The sequence below is a fragment of the Ylistrum balloti genome, unplaced genomic scaffold, assembly GCF_031769215.1.
Source record: "Ylistrum balloti isolate Yb309-2 unplaced genomic scaffold, AGI_CSIRO_Ybal_v1 Utg370614, whole genome shotgun sequence".
NCBI classification, from domain to species: domain Eukaryota; kingdom Metazoa; phylum Mollusca; class Bivalvia; order Pectinida; family Pectinidae; genus Ylistrum; species Ylistrum balloti.
In genome coordinates this window covers 277,674-300,778 of record NW_026782377.1, presented here as the reverse complement: position 1 = coordinate 300,778, position 23,105 = coordinate 277,674, and the positions used below count along the sequence as shown (strand labels likewise).

General features: G+C 34.6%; 3 protein-coding genes across 5 annotated transcripts in view; 1 reads left to right on the top strand and 2 right to left on the bottom strand.

Annotated features, from left to right (window-relative positions):
• The window catches only part of LOC132557038 (uncharacterized), a 36,806-nt gene extending 35,744 nt beyond the window's left edge, over window positions 1-1,062 (top strand). Inside the window, exons 18-19 of the mRNA XM_060221503.1 lie at window positions 517-657; window positions 924-1,062. Coding sequence (XP_060077486.1) covers window positions 517-657; window positions 924-998 — 216 coding nt within the window. The 3' untranslated portion in view covers window positions 999-1,062. The remainder of the gene's footprint in view (window positions 1-516; window positions 658-923) is intronic.
• Window positions 1,063-3,037: 1,975 nt separating this feature from the next.
• LOC132557025 (transmembrane protein 161B-like) lies at window positions 3,038-8,045 on the bottom strand. The gene is made up of 2 exons (XM_060221488.1): window positions 7,986-8,045; window positions 3,038-7,081 (listed from the first exon to the last, which is right to left on the bottom strand). Exon 2 carries the CDS (start codon window positions 7,052-7,054, stop codon window positions 5,561-5,563), a length of 1,494 nt encoding a protein of 497 aa, XP_060077471.1. The 5' UTR covers window positions 7,055-7,081; window positions 7,986-8,045; the 3' UTR covers window positions 3,038-5,560.
• A 3,759-nt stretch (window positions 8,046-11,804) lies between these two features.
• On the bottom strand, window positions 11,805-23,014 carry LOC132557032 (arginyl-tRNA--protein transferase 1-like). 3 transcript variants are annotated; one of them, XM_060221495.1, is made up of 10 exons: window positions 22,918-23,014; window positions 21,656-21,719; window positions 21,068-21,354; window positions 20,672-20,859; window positions 19,979-20,056; window positions 18,902-19,063; window positions 16,463-16,644; window positions 16,123-16,222; window positions 15,441-15,558; window positions 11,805-14,324 (listed from the first exon to the last, which is right to left on the bottom strand). In XM_060221495.1, the coding sequence occupies exons 1-10, from the start codon at window positions 23,012-23,014 to the stop codon at window positions 14,143-14,145; spliced, it is 1,458 nt and encodes a 485-aa protein (XP_060077478.1). In that variant the 3' UTR covers window positions 11,805-14,142. The 3 variants fall into 3 exon arrangements, with proteins under 3 accessions (XP_060077478.1, XP_060077477.1, XP_060077479.1); XM_060221494.1 differs by lacking the exon at window positions 18,902-19,063 and adding an exon at window positions 18,710-18,871; XM_060221496.1 differs by having other exon boundaries at window positions 19,979-20,053.
• Window positions 23,015-23,105: the final 91 nt, after the last annotated feature.

Sequence of the window (23,105 nt, the reverse complement as noted above, 5' to 3'; positions counted from 1 at the left end):
ATTGACGTTTGATTAAATGTTACTAATACTTAAGTACCTGTTACCGGCAGTGTTTAATCACATCTATAACAATCAAATATACACACACTACCAATAATACCTTTAAACAGATCTTGATAGATATTCGGGCAATCAGTTTCTGTATCAATCTGCGATAAACTACTGCACAATTATAATATCTCTAACAAAGGACATCTTATTTTTCACATTCTTTTTTAACTGTGTCATAATTTCATTTAAAAACATTAAATATATATTATGAGTATAGTTTTATTAAAGACACACAATATATGGAGGTTTTAGATCAAATGAAGAGTATCGTGTGTTATATATAATGTGTAATACTGATTTATATCATGTAAAGATCTACTTAAATACAATGTACATGGTTGATGTGTTGTTTAACCTTTATTTTAAAAACAGGTTTTTATCGCAGTACAACTATTTACAACCATATGAAAGCAGAGGTCAATAGTAGTGTGTTTTTAAAAATCTAATATGTTTTTTTAATTAAAGGAAATATTCCAATCAGTGGACAGGTCACAGAAGGGTAAGATATCATTGGATTCCCTACGTGAAGTGCTGAATGGTGTATTAGGACGTGACCTTCACAGCGACACTGCCCTCTGGGATAAAATCGTGGAAACTGTTAACCCTGTAAGTTGGATTTGGTGACATTTTTCTGTTGACATACCGAGTTATTTAAACAGAACTTTTGTCCTAAGTGGTATTTTAACTATGACAGAGAAGAATCATGGTATATTTTTAAATACACGTGTAAAAGAGCAGACTGGTATGTTACCTGGTTTCAAAGCCTCTCATTGATTTAACACTGACTAGTAAGCAGCATACGATATCTAACATTAGCATCGGATCACTTATACATTGATCAATAATATAATATTCTATCGTTAATGTTTCAGAGTGAAGCCATACAGGTTACCAAGATTGAGTTCCTCGCATACATCCCGTACTTCATGTCATTAAAAGCATCTTGATGTGACATCTATATTGATCATAGAGAAAAAGGAACCACGATTTAACATGAAACTCCCGAAGTCGACACCAAATAATACGTTTGATTTATAAAGATGAAAGCTTGTCTTCGGTTAAAACTGAATAATGGCCGAAACCTTATAATACATCAGCGGATGTATCTTTAAAATCAGCGTTTGAGAAGGTAACTTTGTGTTCCAGACTGAGCTAATAGTGGTGAAGAACAACACGTGCATCTGCAATGAACAGCTGGTACGCTTTATACCTAGCCAACCAGAGAATAGTTACTCTATTTCTTATCTAGTGACTTTTAAGTGTACAGATCTACAATGTGTCCCGTAACCTGTGCTGCCAATACCGGTATGAATGGAGGAGATACGGGATGATATCTGTGTTTTTAAAGTATTTATTCCAATTATGTATCCCCCCAGCAACGTTCTGTGATCATCGTTCATTTTCTAGTCATGATATATTTACTTGCATGCATTATTGACATTTAGTCGCCCAAACTTTCGTGATCATTAATGTATTAAAGAATAATAGATTATATAAATGTCAGTTTCTGCCATTCTATATTATTTGATAGACCACTATTGTGATGTCATTGATAAATGACGTCAAAATGTGGTATCGGTGGTGAATTACACTCGTTTGATATATGAACATGTCATATGCCTGAATCATAATCTGAAAGTTCTCTGGCCCCAGGCCTACATTAAGTATCATAGACACTTTAACGAATAGATGCCCTCACAAGACATCTGTTGTCAAACTTCTAATGGGAGAAGACAGGGGAAACTCCGGCACCATAAAGTTTGGACATGTTCAATATATTTCGTATTTTACTTTTATCGTCTTGTCCTGGTACAGTTCTGGTAGAAAGACGTGTTTCCGGGCTTCATTAGTAAATTGATCCAGTACTCTTTGTATATCAATAAGTGAAAAATGAAAAAAAACACTATTTTTGTTTTGTGGTTTGAAGCAACTTTTCCTGACAAATTATTAGTTGAGACCGTCATTTGAAATGTGACATTCGATAATTGGTCTAAAACGTCTCGGTAAAGTTCATATATGGTAGCACGACCATGCTAAATCGAACTAGGCAACCTAGACATTTGTGTTATGTCGCATCCTTATCAAAACATTGTAACATAGTTTCTTGTTTAATATAGTGATGTCAAACTTCACTATTCAGTGGGATTTTTAAATTTAGTATTCATCATAACTTGTTATTAGTGCTGTTATAGGAAGCTCCGCCTGCTCTGTCCGCATGTTTCCTTACTTGTGTATCGCAATATATTTATTTACAACACTCATAAACAAACAATATCACCAAACAAATTGTCTTCATTGTGTGTGAATTAGTAGTAATTTCCATTTTAACAAATTTACATTTCCTTGAATGTCTTAGTCCCACAATATTAAGTGAAAAGAAGCCTGGTCCTAACAAGCTACCTGATGGTAATAGTGACATGTAACCAGCTAATCATTCCAATATGTTTATTGTCGGGTTATATTTATCAATTTGAAATAAAAGTTGTTTCATCCTCATACGTCGCATTGTTTTATATCGAAGTTGGTTTTTTTCTTGTTATCTAGCGTGTCGCAATATCGTATAAATGCTTCATGAAATATTCCAACCAAAAAAGTCCGAGATTGGTAGTGTATATGGCAGAAAATGTTTAAACAAAAGAAACGAAGAATGCACCTGCACTTAGGGACTGAGAAAATACTTTCATCAGAGTTCTTCTCACAATAGAGATTACGTAATTATCATTGGAATACCATGACATACACCTACTTAAGTTTGGTTGTTGATTTCTCTATATTACCAACCAGTCGGATCAATGATAAAACAGAACCTTAAGTTCTTATGAAGTCAACGATATACTACTAAGTAACTGTTATTGTGAAATGTATGACAGTCACATAATTTGTGGGTACTTCGTCTTTTGTAAAAATGAAAATATTTAGGTTTACGATTCCTGGTAAATAAGCAAACTTCATCATTCCGATATGTAAAAAAATATAAAAACCTGAATCTTTCATCATTTCTTTTATTAAAAACTTTGTAAAATGAGATACTCCTGGATAAACATGCGTTGATCAACATTAATACATTCCAACATTCCTAATACACAAGCCATATCATTTACAAGTATTTGTGGAGATATGAACTCACAATAAACATACAGATGACTTTTTATATTCTTCCTTGAATTATAATCAGACCAGTTTATCAGTTAACGTCAGAGTTGCTTATTTCGCCGTAGGTACAGTGATCTCTGAAATATTAGACAAGTGTATTGTTTTGACAGAAAATAATCATTTCTGCAAAAAAAAAAAAAACCCAGTTTACCCTAATTTTACCAACTAAATGAAGATTTTCAAGATTCCAGCAATAATGAGAATCAGTCTGAAAAAACTGACCGACTATAAATAGTTTTAGATATATACTTCTCTAAAATTACAGTAACAATGTGCACAGAACATTCACAAGCACCAATTATATCTTTACTTGTTTTATTTACAGAAATATGTAAGTCAATACCTTGACCTCAAGACTCTTGAAGTTGCTATAAATAGTTCTTTCTAGGAAATTTCTCAGATATGGATAGAGAGGTATTTTGCCTATATCCATACCATATCAAATACTATCTACACATGCAATGATTCAATTTTCCCAAACCAAACAAACAAACACAAAATACATACATTATGTTAAGAATTGCAACACTTCATTATATCTAAATAATACACTTGAAATGGTATGGGTAAATGCATTCCTTTTGATAATACCCCCAGCTTTCATTAGATTTCAATCGGAAGTGTTAACTCATAGCTCTCATATTTATAAGTTTTGTTCACCTCTCCCCTCCCCCAAAAAAGGAAATAAAAATTAACAAGGCAACTACCAAAAAAGCAGCACCACATCGACATGGAATTAGATTACTTTTTTAACACCATGATTTGGTAATGGTAAACAATGACTCTCCATTGGCTTGAGTCATTTCTTGTCCAAAAAGTAAAAATTCAGCAAATTTCAAAATGCCTTTTCATGAAATCCTTAACAATTTCCTCTAATTTTGTATTCTTTTTAAAACTTGCTATGGCACTATGTCCAAATTTGCATGAAATAGGAGATATTTGAATATCTAATCAGATTTATTTTGTCTTCCTCAGAATCTAAAATAAATGATTGGTCATGGATATCAAACAGAAATATACAGGTACTGGTAAAAACAGAATTGATATAGAATTGTTCCAAGACTGTGTGCATTAGAATCCTGAAATTAATTGGGGTTTTTTCTACTGATTACCATGGCAACATTAAGTGAAAAAAACAATAAATATATCTCTCAAGAAAAAATTGTATCCCTGCCTCCCCACAATGATACCTTTATCACCTCCTCTATATATACTTGTATAACAGATCACCACCTCAAATTTTGACTGAATACAGCGAAGCACATCTATCAAGACTGTTACATGGAAAGATAGAACCACATCATTCTCAAAACCTGATAATTTTTTAACTTTTAAGATGGAATGGATATTTGGGAATCATTTATCTTTTAATGACATGTCTGGTTATCTCAATGACAAAAATTCTATATTTGAATATTCTAAGTATTTTAGTGTCAACTCTAATCATTTTGACACAGTGAACTGCATTCTGCATATCAAACTTTAGCTACCTGTGAAGATCATAAACATGAAGGAAAATCAAAGATATATGTTTTCTATAATACTCTATAATACTGATCAGTTCAGTGAAAAGAAGTGATAGGTTTGTTGTAATGTGAAATAAAAATTTGACTGCAAGAGCCAGCCACATACTGAGATCATTAAATGTTCTGATACAGACGGTATATAGAGAAAATTATTGAAGACTGCTTTAAAATAGAAATACAAAGTTTTTGGTACAGCAAATACAGGTAAAGTGAATATGTAGGCTAACAGCATGTGTGATCTTACCCAGAATAAAAAAAGTATTTGAAAAACTGGAAAATCCCAATGAAAATATAAATGTGAATTTTTCAGGATTTATTCTATCAATTTCTAATTTAATATTGATTATATATATCGAGGCAAAAAAAAAATGTATTGAAACAGAAAAAGATGTCTTAATAGGGCTAAAATGAAAACACTGTTGTAGCGAAGGAAAAGGAAAATCATCATCAAACCACTCCAATCAACTGCATGTTCTCTTAGAATCATTTTTAACAACCCCAAAACATATGCACATAGTTTTTCCTGGTTATATCATGACATTTCAAACATCTGAACATCTGATCTTGAATCATTTATTAACATAAATAATATCAAAATGGCAATACCATGTAACAATGATACCAGCATTGTAATGAACATGACAAAAATACTTTTCACTTCTGCACCAATATTATCATTTGTTATCTCTATCAATATTTATTTGACTAGGTTTTAATTCTTTAAGCATTTTGGAAACCAAATACATGGATCAATTAACAAATCACAAGCCAAAAATAATTCTCAGAACACATGAAGCTATTCACCCCCAACCCAGATTTTACCCCCGATACTAAGAAGATATGCTTGAGTAGTAGTAGATTCCGAAGGCTGTACAAGTAAACCAGCTGGCTCCTACCCACCAGACCAGGAAGGCCATGAGTCCTCGGTACCACATAGGAGAGAAGACAAGTCTCAAGTTAGTCATAGCCCAGGAGAACTGAGCAGCTGCCTCTGTTACACTGTCTGGCTCATGAATGGGTGTAGTAGCATTGCTAGGGGCAATGTTAACTTTCCCTGCACTGAAGGATGTAACATAACTCTCTGCACTCTTTCCAAACATGGCTGACCAGGAGAATTCACCGAGAGTTTTATGCAAAAATGTCAGAAACAAAAGGAACACTAGAGGGGTAATATACTGCAGTGCCACAACACAAAGATAATAGAATACACGAGCCACCATCTTCTGCAAGTCCACACTGTTTACACGGCCAGATTCTTTCTTCAAATTCTCCATTCGAATGTAAGCTACATTGAGATGGCTTTGTAGATGAGGTATCAAGAGGGAAAACCGGAGTACTACGAATATAACAACCAGTACAATTCTCCAAATTTCAAACATTGGCTCGTCCATTAGACGATATGTCACCTTCCAGTGCTTTGCACAAATTATATCTCTCCCTATAGGTTTGAACCACATCAATAAAATGATCAGTGGCAGAATAAAATTAAGCTGTAAAAGAGCTTGCATTACTCGACGCTCTTTGTGATATTTTAGAGTGTCAAGGTGCAGCTTTGCATAGCGTAATCCCGGAAATGTTAAAAGAGCACCTATGAAAGAACATAGAAATGTCAAGATGATTTTGAAGGTCAGAAATGATACAGGTCCATGTGATTCCAGTCCTTGTTCTTTCAGAAACTTTGTTGCACTTTCTGAAAAATTACTGTATCCCTCCTGCAATCCAAGTTCCAATGTATTGGAGTCAATGACAAGTACACCCATAGCAACCACCAAGAAGAAGAACCCAAAGGTTATACATAGAATCTTCTCTCCACCCTCATCCGACTTAAAATACATGGCTGTTTGGGCAATTAACAAACGTAGACAGAATCCTATTGCTAACAAACACCATAGAACACTGATGTTCATTTCAGACCTCGGTCCTAATGTGTAATAGATTTCTGTTAATATGTACACAACTACTGCTGATGCTGAAAAGTCCATAAGCCATTGGTATTCATCGAAAAACTTGAGCTGTAAGAGATCTAGAAGCTCCACTTTTGCTGTATCTAACTCAAGAGGAATGTTCCTAGGTACAGAAAACCCTTCAGCATTTCCAGCACCATTCTTATCTTTGCGGTTATCAAATTTTCTGTTTTTAGCTTTGTTGGGTGCATTTGAGTTAGGAAGGCCAGCAACTTCTTTTATCTGAGCATCTGTAGGATGCAAAAAGCGAAAAAGCTTCCCACACAAAAGCCATCGCCCAAAAGAGAAATGTTTTGCCAACTTCTGCAAAATGCTGAAAACGACGAGACTGAACACGAGCTGGGCTCCTAGGATTGCCATGTGTATTTCTCTACAGCAATCACTTATCTGGAAATGAAATCAATAGAAGTATTATGTTTTATCCATAAGTAATGAACACAGTCAGAAGACTGAAGATGAATATGAGTTATATCAAGTTTAATTTCCTGGTCTTCTATTTGAATATCATAGAAAAAAGCATGAAAATATGCATTAATTACGAAAATTGTTTTAAATAATATCAAACATTATTTACAACAATAGATAAAATCTTTTATAAAATGAATTACTCATTAACCTACTGAAATTATTACTCATTGTTTTCTTTTTCTTTCTCTTTTATTTATTAATGATTGTTAAAGCTCTTCTGTCTAATGACTTTTGTGTTAACTTTTTATTAATCCATTTTCTTTTTTTATTTATTTTTTTAACAAATTAACTAATTTAACTAAAAGCTGTCATTATCCCTCAAATGCAGACTATTCCTTATATGAGGGTTTGTGCCCAACCTACTCCGGGCATTCTCGTACATCCAAGGATGTTCAGCATACAATGGTGACTTTAAGTGCAGTGTCCTCTCTAAGGTTTGAAACTGCCGGTTAGTCTTGAAAATAGCCGGCATATTAAGTTAATATTTACTTGGTGGTTTTTAGTTGATTGAACAGGCTAATTTTGCCGACAACCAACACTTAAGTTAACTGTCAATGTATTGCATTGATTTGGTTAATAATGACGGCTATGACACGATCCTTGATAGAAACAAATCCAACAAACAAAACTCAATCATCTATATTATTGACAGACCAGTGAGTGGTGAGCATAAAGAGATCACATTGCTATTGACAGTATTGCACTGCTTCGAAAATATTGGTCTGTTTAAAAACGCTCTTATACGGTCTAGCAAACGTATCAGAAAAAATAACCTTAACGAATTTGAGATACTTAAATTAATATAGCGTCATTGAATAATCACCTTGGATTCTATTTGGGCGCTGCCTTCTCAACATAGACGACTGGAGGATTTGCCGGCACATGTGTCGCTTATATCATAACAAATCTGCACCGCTTACCTCAAACAAAAATAAATAAATGACTGCATCCAATGTTCAAATGCAGTTTAGATATTGATTGAATATCCCATCAAACTATTTTTTTCTACGATATGTGAATTAGTTTATGGGTATGCTAGAGACGACAGAAAAAAGTCAGGAGAGAGGGGAAATAACTCGTACACATAAAAGTTGACAATAACAGCACTGTGAATAAACAAAATCATAAAAATATAACAAACAAAAAAATAAAGATTTTAAGTTTTAAGGATGTGCACCTATATCATTAATTTTACAAGCAAAAATCCTGATCAGAGATCATAAATCAAAACGGCTCCATTTCAAATGACTTGTACAATATGTACATGATTGTATTTTTTCAAAAGGAAATTCAGTACATGTATTTCAAATGTCAGCTTCCAGTTATGTAAGGCTAAAAAAAAAAAAAAAACCAAACTTCTGTTGGATCTTTCTTAAGAATATCTTGGCTACGGAGTTATTCAACAACATCATGTAATGTTTAATAAATTATAGTGCAGCATCTGTATTACCAATTCTAACTGATGGTGTAAAATTTGACAATAGGCTAACGGTCACCAACAAGCCTAGCCCCGGAGAGTGGGGATTTCCCTTCAGTCAACATACTATAGATACCCATGATCAGAGAGTCATGCCTTTAATATAGCTCCTTGAAAGATATTCCCCGCACAGAAAGCAGTTGTTAATAGGTTCGGACAGAAGCTCTCTGAGATGAATTTGTCTCTCCTTTTCTCTTCTCCTTCCTAATTGTCTGTACTGTTTAACTTATCAGTAGGAGGAGGTGCCTGAATATGTCCATTGAGATGCCAGGTCCTGACCATGTATCTGTTATGTATTGAATATTGTTTCAGAGCAGTGGGCTTGTCGCACCTTTGTATTTGTATGCTCCTATTTTTTCATAATTGTTTCATGCAACTTGCTAATTTATCTAATACTATTAGCCACATGGAAGCCCTGATCCAGAACCCGGGTTGTATTATATCCCATTAGTCCACTCCTACAAATGGTGCCGTGACAAGGATCAAATCTTGGGTAGAAATTGAGAGTACCGGACGTCTTTCGAGCCTCTGCTGGGACTTGATTTTTTACTCAGATTCACTAAAATATACTCAGATAAACCAAAATAAATCTAAAAACGTCTAAAATTCTCTCAATTATTCTCTTTTCGCGTTTGATCTATCCATTAGATCTAATTATTACATTATTAGACTACCAGTAGGCTCCTTAATGTGTATGTGATCTTTTTAAATCAAAGGACTAAGGGGAATAACTCTCTATTGTGCCTGACTGTTATATAGACTATAATGAACATCCATCATATCAGGGACGTTGATAACAGTTACCTACGTCCCTGGTCATGTCATCAGCTGAACAACTATACAAAGTAACTAAATATTTAAATAAAAGCAAGAATTACGTGTAATTTTACGTGTCATCTGACCCGTTTTGTCATTATGATGAAACTGCAAAATACGAAACTTTAAATTCATGTTTTTTTTTTATCACAAAAAGGACCTTTTCATCATACAAACTTTTCATTTCTGTTGATAGCAGTTATCTTTTCTTCCTATTCCTTTGAACATGCATCATTCTCTTTAAGATTTATTTTTTTGTATGGATGTCCTTAATTTTGAGTCAGCTCAAATGTCATTATTCTTTTATTGAAGAATTAGATATTGTTTACACCTGCCTTTAATATTAATTTACAGAAATCAATCATCCATGTTATGTTTGATCTTCATCATGATTATGACCAGGTAAACTTTTAGCATTCTTTTCAATAATCGAACTTGAATATGAAACAGTAAGTCATCTAATGTATCAGATCAAAGAAAATATGTGCTACAACTGTATATATATATATTGGGTCTTATCAGCAACGACCAATCAACACTCATTTGTCATTGAAGTTATACCATGTTAGTTGCACAAGGTGATTGACACACCTAATTACTTCCATTAATTGGTCAGTGTATTGAATTTTCTTCTGTGCTTTACCTGTACTCCTGTAACACTGACCAAGTAGAGCACTCTAATTGGTGTATTAAGGTTACCTGAGGCATTACCAGTAACCCAGTCAAAGTATGACCAATAGGAGAGAAGATTGAAACAATATACAATACATACATACATTACATAATTAATAATCATAAATTGTCCTGGTAAATCAAATTGATTGCAAGATGTTATGTAGTGTAGAAAATGCTTAATAGATGGAAACAGCACTTTTTAGAGTATAAACAACAGCAATAAAATAAGGGGATAAATGTTCATATCTGATACACTTATATGGAGCAGTTGAATTTTCATTGAATTTTTATTATGCTTAAGAATTTTTAAAACACAATTTTAAAAATGAATAATGAGTGTGCTTCCCTTTATGATACAATTTTTCTAAACTTAAATATCTTCAGGACAGAAACTTTTATTGGTAGTTTATGAATGAAATTCATTGTAAACCATATAAAGAGAAAAATGACAAGGAGTTAGCTATAGGCAGGTTCTAAATAACTAAAGTCACATGATATAATAAACCTACACATCTGTTTTATCACACTTTCTTAAAAGGTAACATGGTTTGTTTCAAGGGATATGGCTTCCTATATGTACATTTTGTTTGGTTTGAATGGTACACTGTATAAAATGAAAATATTCGTCCATTTAAAGTTTGTTGTAGAATTTACCTTGTGCATATATATTCTTCCTATTTTGACATTTTACTTGCCTGTACTAGAGTCAAATACTGCAATAATTAGGCCTAAAATGATCACACTAGGCATAAGATTAGAAGATTACAGTGAAGTCTAGGTGTATTTAGAGTATATTTTTGTGTATTTGAGTGTACTGGAGTAAAAAGTCAAGCCCCTCAGCTAGTGAGAATTTCGTTTCAGTTGAGTGGTAGTCTGGCTAAGACTGAAGGGTCACTAGTTCAAACCCTAGCAGTGGCAGGGTGTTTTACATTACTCCTTCCTGTTACAAGGGAATAGGAACTTTTGTTTCCCTATTGACAGCCATCACAAAGAAGAGTATCAGTGAAACTGATAGATGCTCCCTAAAACAAATCTATTGGACACAAAATTTTAACTATTTTGATCAATAATAATTTTGTAGTTAAGGTATTGCAGGCACTTAATTTGGTACACTGTATATAATTCTTGCTTTACTATGGGTAAAGTTATGCTACAGACAAGAAAGTTTTAACAAAGGGCAATATCTCAGAAATGGAGGGGTTTCAGGCCCTGAATTTAGTAAACTGCATATCGAATTAGTATGATCAATGTATCCACCATGTTTTATTAACCTAGCTGGTTTAAATGCAAGTAAAATTCTGCTCCGGACACAAAATTTTAACAAAGGGTAGCAACTTTGCAATTGAGGAGTTGAGGGCCCTGAATTTGGTACATCGCATATTGTCTTAATATGATCAATGGATATAACAAGTTTCATTATCCTTGCTTAACCTTGTGCAAAGTTATGCTCCAGATGAGAAGGACATGTGCAGTAACTCTGTAATTCAGGGGTTGAGGGCATTGAATTTGATACACAATACTTTGCCTTAGTATGACCAATACATACACCAAGTTTCATGATAGTTACTTAAATGTGGGCAGAGTTATGCTAAAGACACAAAATGACGACGAGATGGACAAAGCGGTGACTATATGATCTCACTGAAAACTTTCAGGAAACATAAAACAAGTATATTTTACTCTGGTGTACAGAAAGTTTATTTTTTTACTCATCTGATACAAAATATAATTAAATTCAAGATTGCATGTACACATGTACATCAACAAGGCCAATGCTATTCATATCGATGAGCAATGTGGAGCTTCATGGTGTCTGATAACATTACACAAAATCATGCCTAATTTAATGTAGGAAATTTCATGTTGCAATTTCTTTTTTGTTTAGTTGGCCATGTGAATTCAACTCAAAGTGGATCATAAGAACATTGTAAAATTACACAAATGTATTAAAACATGAAAATGCATCATCAGCGACATAAAAATTAGAAAGTTCAAGTCCAATGACATGTATTACTGAGCAGTTTCCTCCTGGTAACATGAGTAGAATGTATATGTACACAACACAAAAAATAAATTAACAAATATTCAGTTAACACGTTTTAAAATACAGAAGTGCTTTCTTAATATGTGAAGATTAAAGTTTCAATATGGTTGTCAAACTCACTTACGCATAAAGTATATCCAACTATCCTTTGATGGTTTTTTCATAATTCTTTTTCTCCTGTCAAAATATATTTCTGCATTAAAGTATATCAAATCTAAATTGGTACCAAGAGATGTGTATTATTTTATCAATTTCTACAGAGCATTACAAACATAGAGTTCAGAAGAGATTGAATATTAAATTGTATTTCATATGTTCATGTGCAAGAATGATCAAGTTTTATTATTGCATCTGATCAAATAAAATCTTCAAAGATTTCACAAAACATTAATATAACATTAACCATGTAATCTAACTAACATCCTAAGTACAAAAAAATGTATTGAAAAATAAATTTACAATAAAATGATAGTGTATTCTACAATTCTACATTTGTTTTCTTTCTACTTCAATTCCAACAAAATTGCACAAGGTTGATGAATGTTCAATAATTCAATGCTCTTCACTACACAAAATCACTATCTTATTTTTACAGTGTTAGTAAAAAAGTCAGCTGTAATGATGATGAGAAATTTAAGGAGAAACGATTGGATAAAATCTACAGTTTGAATACATATGTTGGTTTAACTTGTATTTACATTGTGCATTGGTTAGATGATTAAAAAGTTAAAACCAATAAGTTAGTTCACTAATGTTTTCAGGCCTAGCAGCCATCTTCAGGCATTATGACATAATCAATAGTAACAGAAAGAGAGGTTTTAATATGTGTCAGAGGGATGGGGGTGGGGGTGGGGGAGTCAGTTTGATAGGAAACATGACAAATATTTGAAGAATTTGCTAAAATAAGAATTACCATACTAGTGAAACATACACTGCTTTCTTGTACTCAGTTATGGGATAATATACCAGTTATTAAATAAGATTGTTATACACAAAAATCATCACTGATCAAGGGCTTGTATTTGTGTACATTGTGTACATATCTATGTGAGCAATACTTCCAAGAGTTTACATTCACATATCTTACAAAGAAACAGAGACATGTAGCAACATTTCATCAAAGACATCACTAATATCATATGGCATAGTGTATCCATGCTGATTATAAAGATTAAACAAACTGACATCATGTAATAAATACAATATAACATAACAACGGCATTGTGACCTTGTAATTAACAAACATCTGTTTTACTCCTGTTTGTTGTAAGACTGATGTGACCTTTATCTTTGAGACAATAATAAGTAAAATCAGTAGGGTTCATCCTTCCAGGAATTATGTTATGTTTGTTGAGCCTGATTACTGTCTATATTTTCTCAAATTCCTGACAACATCCATTTCTGTTTTATTTTCAAAATGGAAAATTATTCACCTCTAGCCCATTGACTCTAAGAGGTTAATCCTTTACTAAATTAAATTATTGCAGGTGCATTTTTATTTCAATGATCATTCTTCTTAGAAAGACAAATGAACTCGCACATAAACAGAAAGACAAATGGACTCGCACATAAACAGAAAGACGATTATATATCATATGGGGAGCTGAAAGTACTGTATATTGTACAAGAGATTGTATATAAAACCTGATAACTTACACTTATGGGTACATTCTTATTACTTGTTCATTTGATCAATCAGTCAGACATAATCACATTTACACCCTGTGACCTAAATGGACTAACCCAATTCACCTGATGACATGATGTCCATCCATTGAAGCAATTCTGGCCAAACTTTAAGACTTTCAATATCATGTAGGTAAGTTACAAGTCTTAAAATGTTGTACAAGATGAAGTTGCTGCTGGACGGACTTTGTGCGTCGGTAAATAAAATTATTAGCATAACTAACAATAAAGTAATACAGCTAAGGTAAAAAACCACACAGATATGTTCACCATTAAATATGTCTATGATTTTCTAAACAACAACATTCTCTGTGCACATTTCTTCCCCACTAAAAGGGCATACTCCAGCACTTCTTTTGCATCCCGTGCTCTTGCATTCAAAGCTTTGTAGATTTCATAAGTCATAATTTGTCGACAGAACAGTACAAGCACATTGTTGATCTCAAGTTTTCCACCTTCATCCTCTGTGAAAGAAAAACAAAAACTGTCTTTTACAGTTTAACTGTCATAAATAAAGTAAAAGGCGCTATGTGTATGTCATATATACCTTATCACATACATATCTCTCAATATTAGGTAATGTATAAAAGTGTCCATTTCCAATTCAATGAAACAATTATGCCTCAAAAAAAAACTTATTTCACAACAGAAATCCAATCCAATAACGAAAATGTAATCATGTAGACAACATCCATCTATCATTGAAGTAGATTACAATTCTGGCAGCTCAACATATTTTGTTGCGGATTCTTCTACATCAAAATGGATTATTTGTAATTGTGTTTGGTAAAGATTTCTTGACAACAGTACTTCTAAAATGTCTAATATAGTGTAGTCATTATTAGTGTATTAGTCATTACGTATAAATTAAGGATTCAGGAGAAACATTAACACTGGATTTCAAGGGAAACACAGAACAACTTTGAACTGCATAGTGGTCATTTTAGTAGTTTACAGACATACATAAATCTACATTGATGGCTAAATACACAAAAGCAAGATCTAGTTTGGAGCCATAAACACTAGTTGCTTGATGATTTTGTTGAGAATACTGAATGGTTTTGAAATGTTCAATAATTCTTTTGAAGACTGATGATATCTACATGTGGTCTTTCTTTGTACCAATTTTCATTAAAATCCTCCAAAGACTTTAGGAGGAGTTGGGAAGACAAGTTAATTTGCATAGGAAAATCTAAGTCCAAGGGTCATAAATCCTGTAAACAGCATTCCCCTTGCCATATGAATATCTACACAATGTGGTCTTTCTTTGTACCAAGTTTTGATAAAATCCTATTAAGCATTTAGGAGTAGTTACATAGACAAGGTATTTTGCATAGGAAAATCTCAGTTCAAGGGTCACAAATCCTGTAAAAACATTTGAACAGCATTCCCTTTGCAATTTGCACAGCTACACATTGTGATCTTTCTCTGAACATCTCATTAAAATCCTCCAAAGGGTTAAGGAGGAGTTGGGAAGACAAAGCAAAGGGGGGCAGACAGAATGACTGAAAGGTGCATTCTTTATGCTCCTTACCATGTATGGTCGTGGCATAATTAAGCACTTTTGGAACTGTACATACCCACTTCTTCAGCAGCAAACCTCGAGTATTTATTGACATCTAGTTTAGGTGTACATTCTGCTATAGGTAGCCAGGTGTAGGTCTCTGGACACAATAGGAATGATGGGAAGTATTGACCCTGAAGAAAGAATAACAGTGTTATTATTCCTTATATAGAAATCACAACAATTATTTCCTGGAGAGTATGAAGTCTATATAAGACAGATTCTGTTTGTATAGGAGACAAAAGATGAAGGGTATTTATATCAGTAGTAGGAAAGTGTTGGATGGTTGAAAACATTGTATTGAATTAGATTTTAATGTCGTGAATCCACTTAGGCAACTTTTAATATTACTGAATGTATTGCTATTAGAATGATCTGATTATCAAATTTTTGGAGATTCGATCTGACTATGATGCTGATAAATAATCTAGTTGGATACATAGAACTTCATTAAACAGCTGAAGCCTTTTGATCAGTGGTCATAGGAGTGACAGAAAGTTTAGCGAAAATTTACCTACAATTCCTGTAACTTTAAATGTCTCTTGTAAAAATTCAAATGTTTTATTATTGACATTCAATACAGACCCTCAACAGGCTTAGTTTATCAAAATGAAAAAAAAAAGAGATAAATGACTGTCAGATCATGATGTTAAATTGAAGAGCAACATTACTTGGTTATTTGATGGGGTTTTTTTTACCTTATATTTCATTTTTGGACAGGAATGTATGTAGTATCCCATGTAATAATATATAAGGTCAGGGGCTTTCTTGTTGAGCTCTTGAACAAAGGCTATTTCCCTGTAAGGATAAAATTTATACATCTGTTAATACATTTAATGCATAACAAGCACAGACTCATTAGAGCAAGGAAAATTCAAAACAAAAAGAATTTTTAATATCATATATATATCTTTATATAAAAGTACAAATAATGTTTTGATAAAATGACAAAACACTAGACCTTGATCTATAGATCACTTGTATGCCTTAGTGGTAGCATAATGAAATAGCACACACAAAAAAGGAAATCTTACATACCTAAGTGCTGTATATGTTCCTAAAGATAGAAAGTCATAATCCGGGTGGTAGTAGAGGTAGACAGATGACACACAATAAGGAAGAATGTCAATGACACCTACAGCAATAATTTTACCATCCAATACATAATGTTGATGGAAGGAACCATATCCCATTGGAATTCCACCCTTCTTTGTCATCTCCTGTTAAGTCAAGAAAAGATTTCATCACTATGTGACCTGCTATTGAGTGTGACCTGACAGGTAAGTTTGCCTTGACAATGTGTATGCCCTGATATTGTGTGTGCCCTGATAATGTGTGTGACCTGATATTGTGTGTGCCCTGATAATGTGTGTGCCCTGATATTGTGTTTGCCTTGATAGTGTGGGTGCCCTGATAATGTGTGTGCCCTGATATTGAGTGTGCCCTGACAATGTGTGTGCCCTGATATTGTGTTTGCCCTGATATTGAGTGTGACCTGACAATATGTGTGTCCTGATAATGTGGGTGCCCTGATATTGTGTGTGCCCTGATATTGAGTGTGCCCTGACAATGTGTGTGCCCTGATATAACGTGTGCCCTGACAATGTGTGTGCCCTAATATTGAGTGTGACCTGACAGGTAAGTTTGCCTTGACAATGTGTGTGCCCTGATATTGAGTGTGACCTGACAATGTGTTTGCCCTGATATTGAGTGTGACCTGACAATGTGTGTGCCCTGATAATGTGGGTGCCCTGATATTGTGTGTGCCCTGATATTGAGTGTGCCCTGACAGGTAAGTTTGCCTTGACAATGTGTGTGCCCTGATATTGAGTGTGACCTGACAATGTGTGTGCCTGACAATGTGTGTGCCCTGATATTGAGTATGCCCTGACAGGTAAGTTTGCCTTGACAATGTGTGTGCCCTGATATTGAGTGTGACCTGACAATGTGTGTGCCCTGACAATGTGTGTGACTTGACAGTTATTTTGATCTGACATGTTGAGAGGTAAGTGTGTGCCCTGAAAATGTGTGTGCCCTGATATTGAGTGTGACTTGACAGTTATTTTGATCTGACATGTTGAGAGGTAAGTGTGTGCCCTGACAATGTATGTGACCTGATATTGTGTTTGCCCTGATATTGAGTGCAACCTGACAATGTGTGTGCGCTGATAATGTGGGTGCCCTGACAGGTAAGTTTGCCTTGACAACGTGTGTGCCCTGATATTGAGTGTGACCTGACAATGTGTGTGCCCTGATAATGTGTGTGCCCTGACAATGTGTGTGCCTGATATTGAGTGTGACCTGACAATGTGTGTGCCCTGATAATGTGTTTGCCCTGACAATGTATGTGACCTGATATTGAGTGTGACTTGACAGTTATTTTGATCTGACATGTTGAGAGGTAAGTGTGTGCCCTGACAATGTGTGTGCCCTGATATTGTGTGTGACCTGACAGGTAAGTTTGCCTTGACAATGTGTGTGCTCTGACATTCATGGTGACTTGAAAGCTTGAAAAGTGAGTTTGATCTGACAATGAATGTGATTTGACATTGAATGATGAGTTTGTCCTGACATTAAGTTAAATCAATCATCAAGTGTGACATGATGTTGAAAGATGACTTTGATCTGATACTGAGAGTGACCAAGCACTGAGAGTGACCAAGCACTGAGTGTGACCAAGCACAGAGTGTGACCAAGCACTGAGTGTGACCAAGCACAGAGTGTGACCAAGCATGGAGTGTGACCAAGCACTGAGTGTGACCAAGCACAGAGTGTGACCTGTTATTGAATTTTATCTGATACTGAGTGTAACCAAGCACTGAGTGTGACCAAGCACTGAGTGTGACCAAGCACTGAGTGTAACCAAACACTGAGTTTGACCAAGCACTGAGTGTGACCAAGCACTGAGTGTGACCAAGCACGGAGTGTGATCTATTATTGAATTTAATCTGATACTGAGTGTGACCAAGCACTGAGTGTGACCAAGCACGGAGTGTGACCAAGCACAGAGTGTGACCAAGCATGGAGTGTGACCAACACTCCCAAGCACGGAGTGTGACCAAGCACTGAGTGTGACCAAGCACGGAGTGTGACCAAGCACAGAGTGTGACCAAGCACAGAGTGTGACCTGTTATTGAATTTCATCTGACACTGAGTGTGACTCCTAAAGTTTGAACTGAGATTTAGTACAATCGCAGACTAAGTATAACCTGACAGCAAGTTCTGTCTGATATGCTGGGAGGTGAGTATGACCTGGCAACTTGAGTGCCCCGTTCAACCAGATACCTTTAGTGGTGAGTGAACTAGGAAGTCAAGCCATTGGTTTCTATCACATTCGTATGGCTGGTCTTTGTGCACCTTCATTTGGTATTTTTTGAAAACTTCTGCAGACTCCTTTTCACTGTTTTTAAACTCCTTGCTCTGTGGTGCAGTTCTAACGAGGCGTACCTACAAACACATGTGGAAAAGTTAGTTTACCTGTAGGGGAGAGTCACACAGGAAGCGAGTGTACTGGCTCTCACTAGGTTTATGCGAGGGGTCGTGGTGGATGCCCATCTGGTATTTATGGTAGACCTGATGTGACTCTTTGAATGACTCATCAAATTCCTTACTTCGTGGATTCGACCTTACAAGTCTAATCTGAAATGGTTGAGGATTTAGAAATAATGATAATTCTTTATCATCTCAAAATTATTATATCCATTTTAGAAAAAGTGTCTATGACACAAACCGACTTTTGGTAGTAAAACATTCAAAGAGACAGAAGGAGTCCTTCAAGACCAGAAAGCCTTCATCTAAGATTGTAGACTAGGAGGTCTTAAACTTGCACCAGAAGGCCTTTGGCTAAACTTCAAGACCTCAAGGCCTTAAACGTATTGGAACTTGAGACCTATACTACTAATTTTGATATTCTAAATAAAATTCTCATTTGATTTGTATGATTATAATTTGTTGTTCATGAATGCAAACTTCTACCACAGTAGAAATAAGTAATATTATGATATTTCTAAAAGGCAAAAATAAAATAAATTGGTATCAATATTAACAGTCTTAATAACAGTGATATAAGTCATCATTGTAGTCTTTGTGAGAGTATGAACTCATTGTTTCTTAAACCTAAATATAACTTTTTTACAGGAAAAAAATAATATTTTCAAATCATAAACATACCTGAAATTTTCCAAGTCAGAAATATAAGCTATATTTATCTAAAAAAAACTGTGATACAAGTTATCCAACTTATAATCATTCATGTTGGCCAAGATAGAAGCACCAAAGGGTCTTACTTAGGAGGAAATTAGATTACCCAGGGAAAACCCACATGTTGTGTAGGTGACCCCTCACCTTTTCCCTTTTGTTTGAGGAATCAACCCTCTGACGTCTAGGTGAAAGGCAAATGCATTATCACTGAGTCACCAGACCACCCAGAGTCATTGTGTATTGCACTCACCAAGGTCCTAATACAAATTGATTTTTTTGAACATATTCACTAAAAATTCATCACCTTTAAGAGTACTGAAAATATATGTAGCAATCAACATATTTCTTAATTACCTCCAGCTTATGAGCACACTTCTCTGCTTTGTCAGGTTCACTGAGATAGTCAGCCAGTGTCTTTGCTTCATTCTTCTGCTGAAATCAGTTACAATGCTATCAACAAAAAACTGAATAGCTGGATAAGCCTAGGTTATCCCTGCCTGAAAGTTTGAACATGTGTGTATGGACGGGACAGCACAGGAAGCAAACAGTTATGTGGAATAAAGGACACATTTTATCTTTCATGTAATGACGTGTAAATTTAATTAACTAACATTAAAATTATTTTTCTGCTTAGAATCACAAGGTCCTTTGTAAACACTTTAAAATTTATATGTGTGTTAAGATACTGCTAAATATTTGAACCACTAACTACAATGAAGTGAACTTTTCTCCAGCTGTATTATCTCCCTTGTTGATAAATCATCAAACCTATTTTCTTGCAGCAAAATTAGACAAACATTTACATATCATTACAACTATAACCTTTGGATTCTGTAAGAAATATGATGCCAACAGTTTGCAAAGTTTAAGATGATCCAAATGGTATCATCCATGGTTTGACATTACAGGCTACATGGAAAGACAACAAATACATAAAACGTGGGTGTGTGGATTTTGTAACATTTCTATGACTTTTTTTTTGAAAGCTAATTCTCAAAACATAATTTTCAGTATCTAATATCAGACTAAATGTAAAGATGTCTTTACCGTACTACACACGCTGACTGAGCTCATGGTACTAGCCTCACGGTCAAGGCCTTTAGCCAACTCCTGTGCAGCCATAGCCTCCTCCTTGGTCATACTCTGTAGTTTTATCAGCTCTCGTGACTTTTTCTTTTCTAAACGAATGTCCTTGGCTTTCCTCATTGGTGGCTTGTTAGGATCAGCTCCTGAACCTAAGTCATAAGTTATGTTAGAGTAGATAAATAGTGTTTAAGTAGTTTTTATCCTCAGAAAATTACAATGAAATGTTAATGAACTAATTGCATATTGAAATTTTCATACATGTTTGTATGCAACATTAGAGCAGAAAAAGAGCCAATGTAAATCTATTTGCAATTTAATCTGTCCTGTTCCTCAAAAAATCTGATGTATTAGCTTTACCTGGTTTAGGAGGTGCTTTCGCTGCATGACTATCCATAACATCAGTATTTTTTATATTGCTGCTGTCTTCTGCAGTTTTTTCTGCTCCACTTACATCCGACTTCGGTTTATCTTCTGAAGGTTTGGAAGCCTCACCCTTCACACTACCGTGTATAAGGTACTTGTTCATTTGCTTTAGTATCTTTTTGTGGGATTTGTTCAACTTGAAGTTCAATGCCTCCATTTTGATGGTGTAGTGTGGGCAGCAAGTCTTATTCATTGTAGGTTTATAGCAGTACTTTCCACTCCTACAGAAGAATCAAAAGGATTCAGAACTGTTCATAATATAATCTGACCATAATGTTAACATGTATCAACATCTTCATAGTTTTCAAAATATGGCAATTGACTTCTGGAAACTAATTCAATGAAACACATCAAAAGACCAAGAGACTAGGAGTTTTCAGTTCCTGTTTCACATCTCCTTTTTAAAACATCAGTTTTGAAATTGATAAAAAAAGTAACCAGAAAGACTCCTTAGTTCTGAAAGAGTGACGTCATTGCAGTAACTGATTTCTTAATTCTAGCAAAAAACAAAAAAAACTATACCTTCTCCATCCTCTGTCAATAAGGTCCTGGTAATCCTGGACAGTTAAAGAATGGGACCACATTCCTGAAATCATTGTAAACATTGTTATAACCATGGATATTTAAAGAACAGGGCTGTTAAAAAAGAGGATAACTGTTGAAATAGTAGGGGCTAAACAAGATTAGCTCTATAACATCAGACAGCAAGTTGACAACAAAGAATAGACCAGGAAAGGATGAATGGATTTTTGCATATACAATCTGACCAATCACCAAACATCAGGTAGGAACACTCTTCCCATCCTGTTTCTAATGCATGTTGTTATTTCTAGAAAAAAAATAAAATCAATATGAATTAAATAGAAAGAAAAATGGAAACCACTCCTAAACTACCTGTATTGTATTAGGGTGTATTTACATATTTCAAAAACCAAAGGCAGATACTTGTGAGCTCATTAAAAATTTATCAGAGATGCCTATGCCATTCAGTTATAAAGAAAGTGGAGAAACTGGAAATAGTAGGATACTCCTAGAGATACATCAAATCAAATTTTGAGTATCAGTCAGTGACTGAGCTGCAGATGGTTCCGAGATAAAAGGCAGTGAATTTCACTTAATACTGTTAAAGCATTTGCTATCTTTAAACGGCAGACCTCTATTGGCATATGTACCATACTTTTTATTGTTCTTGTACATGTATATGAAATGAGATCAAAGTACTATATTCCAATATGATTGTGTGGTTCTAAATGACAGTCTATAGTTAATTTAGCTGTAACTTGAATACATCCAAGACTTAGATATACATTGCTGTATCTAACAGGAAATGTTTTACATCCTGTTGCATTTGATCAAGATGAAGGTGTGAGAAAGGGCAGGATGGTATATATGAGACCTACATTATTATTTTCAATTGTATTTATTTCTACTTATAGCCTTCAATTGTGCAATGTCATCATTTATCGCTTTACTTTCTTAGTTTATTGTCCCACTTTCGATTTTCATGCAAGAAACAATACACATGCCTCAGGGTGATAGTTTTAATTGTCTTCGGGTTCTATATTATACATGGGGTGGTATTGCATAGGAATAACATTGATGTATGACATCATACAATGTCGTTCATTGCGTAGAACATATGAACTTAGCTCTGTGCTAAAACATGTTGCCGTTTGTTTATTTTCTGTTTATAGTAACACCCGTGACAAGCAGGGAAGGATTCAGTATGCATTTGAACAATTTCAATAGATTATGCACGTGCATTCAAAAAAGAGTTTATATACCATGAGAACAGTTGCCATTGTTACCACAGTAACCACATCTATGTGCACCACCAGATCCATAATATTCCACTATACCCGGTTCCCCATCAGTCGCCATGATGCTACAAAATGCTAATTTCCTGCGGAGTTAAAAATAAGGGGAAACCCGCTTGAATGGATTCAGAGTTTATATCAAATATAGAAAATTA

Coding starts and splice junctions, on each gene's coding strand:
- LOC132557032 (XM_060221495.1), bottom strand. CDS start 23,014: ATGGCGACTGATGGGGAACCGGGTATAGTGGAATATTATGGATCTGGT. Junction 21,355..21,655: donor ATTGACAGAGGATGGAGAAG/GTATAGTTTTTT, acceptor ATTCTTCTGTAG/GAGTGGAAAGTACTGCTATA. Junction 14,325..15,440: donor GTTTGCTGCTGAAGAAGTGG/GTATGTACAGTT, acceptor TTTCTTTCACAG/AGGATGAAGGTGGAAAACTT.
- LOC132557025 (XM_060221488.1), bottom strand. CDS start 7,054: ATGGCAATCCTAGGAGCCCAGCTCGTGTTCAGTCTCGTCGTTTTCAGC.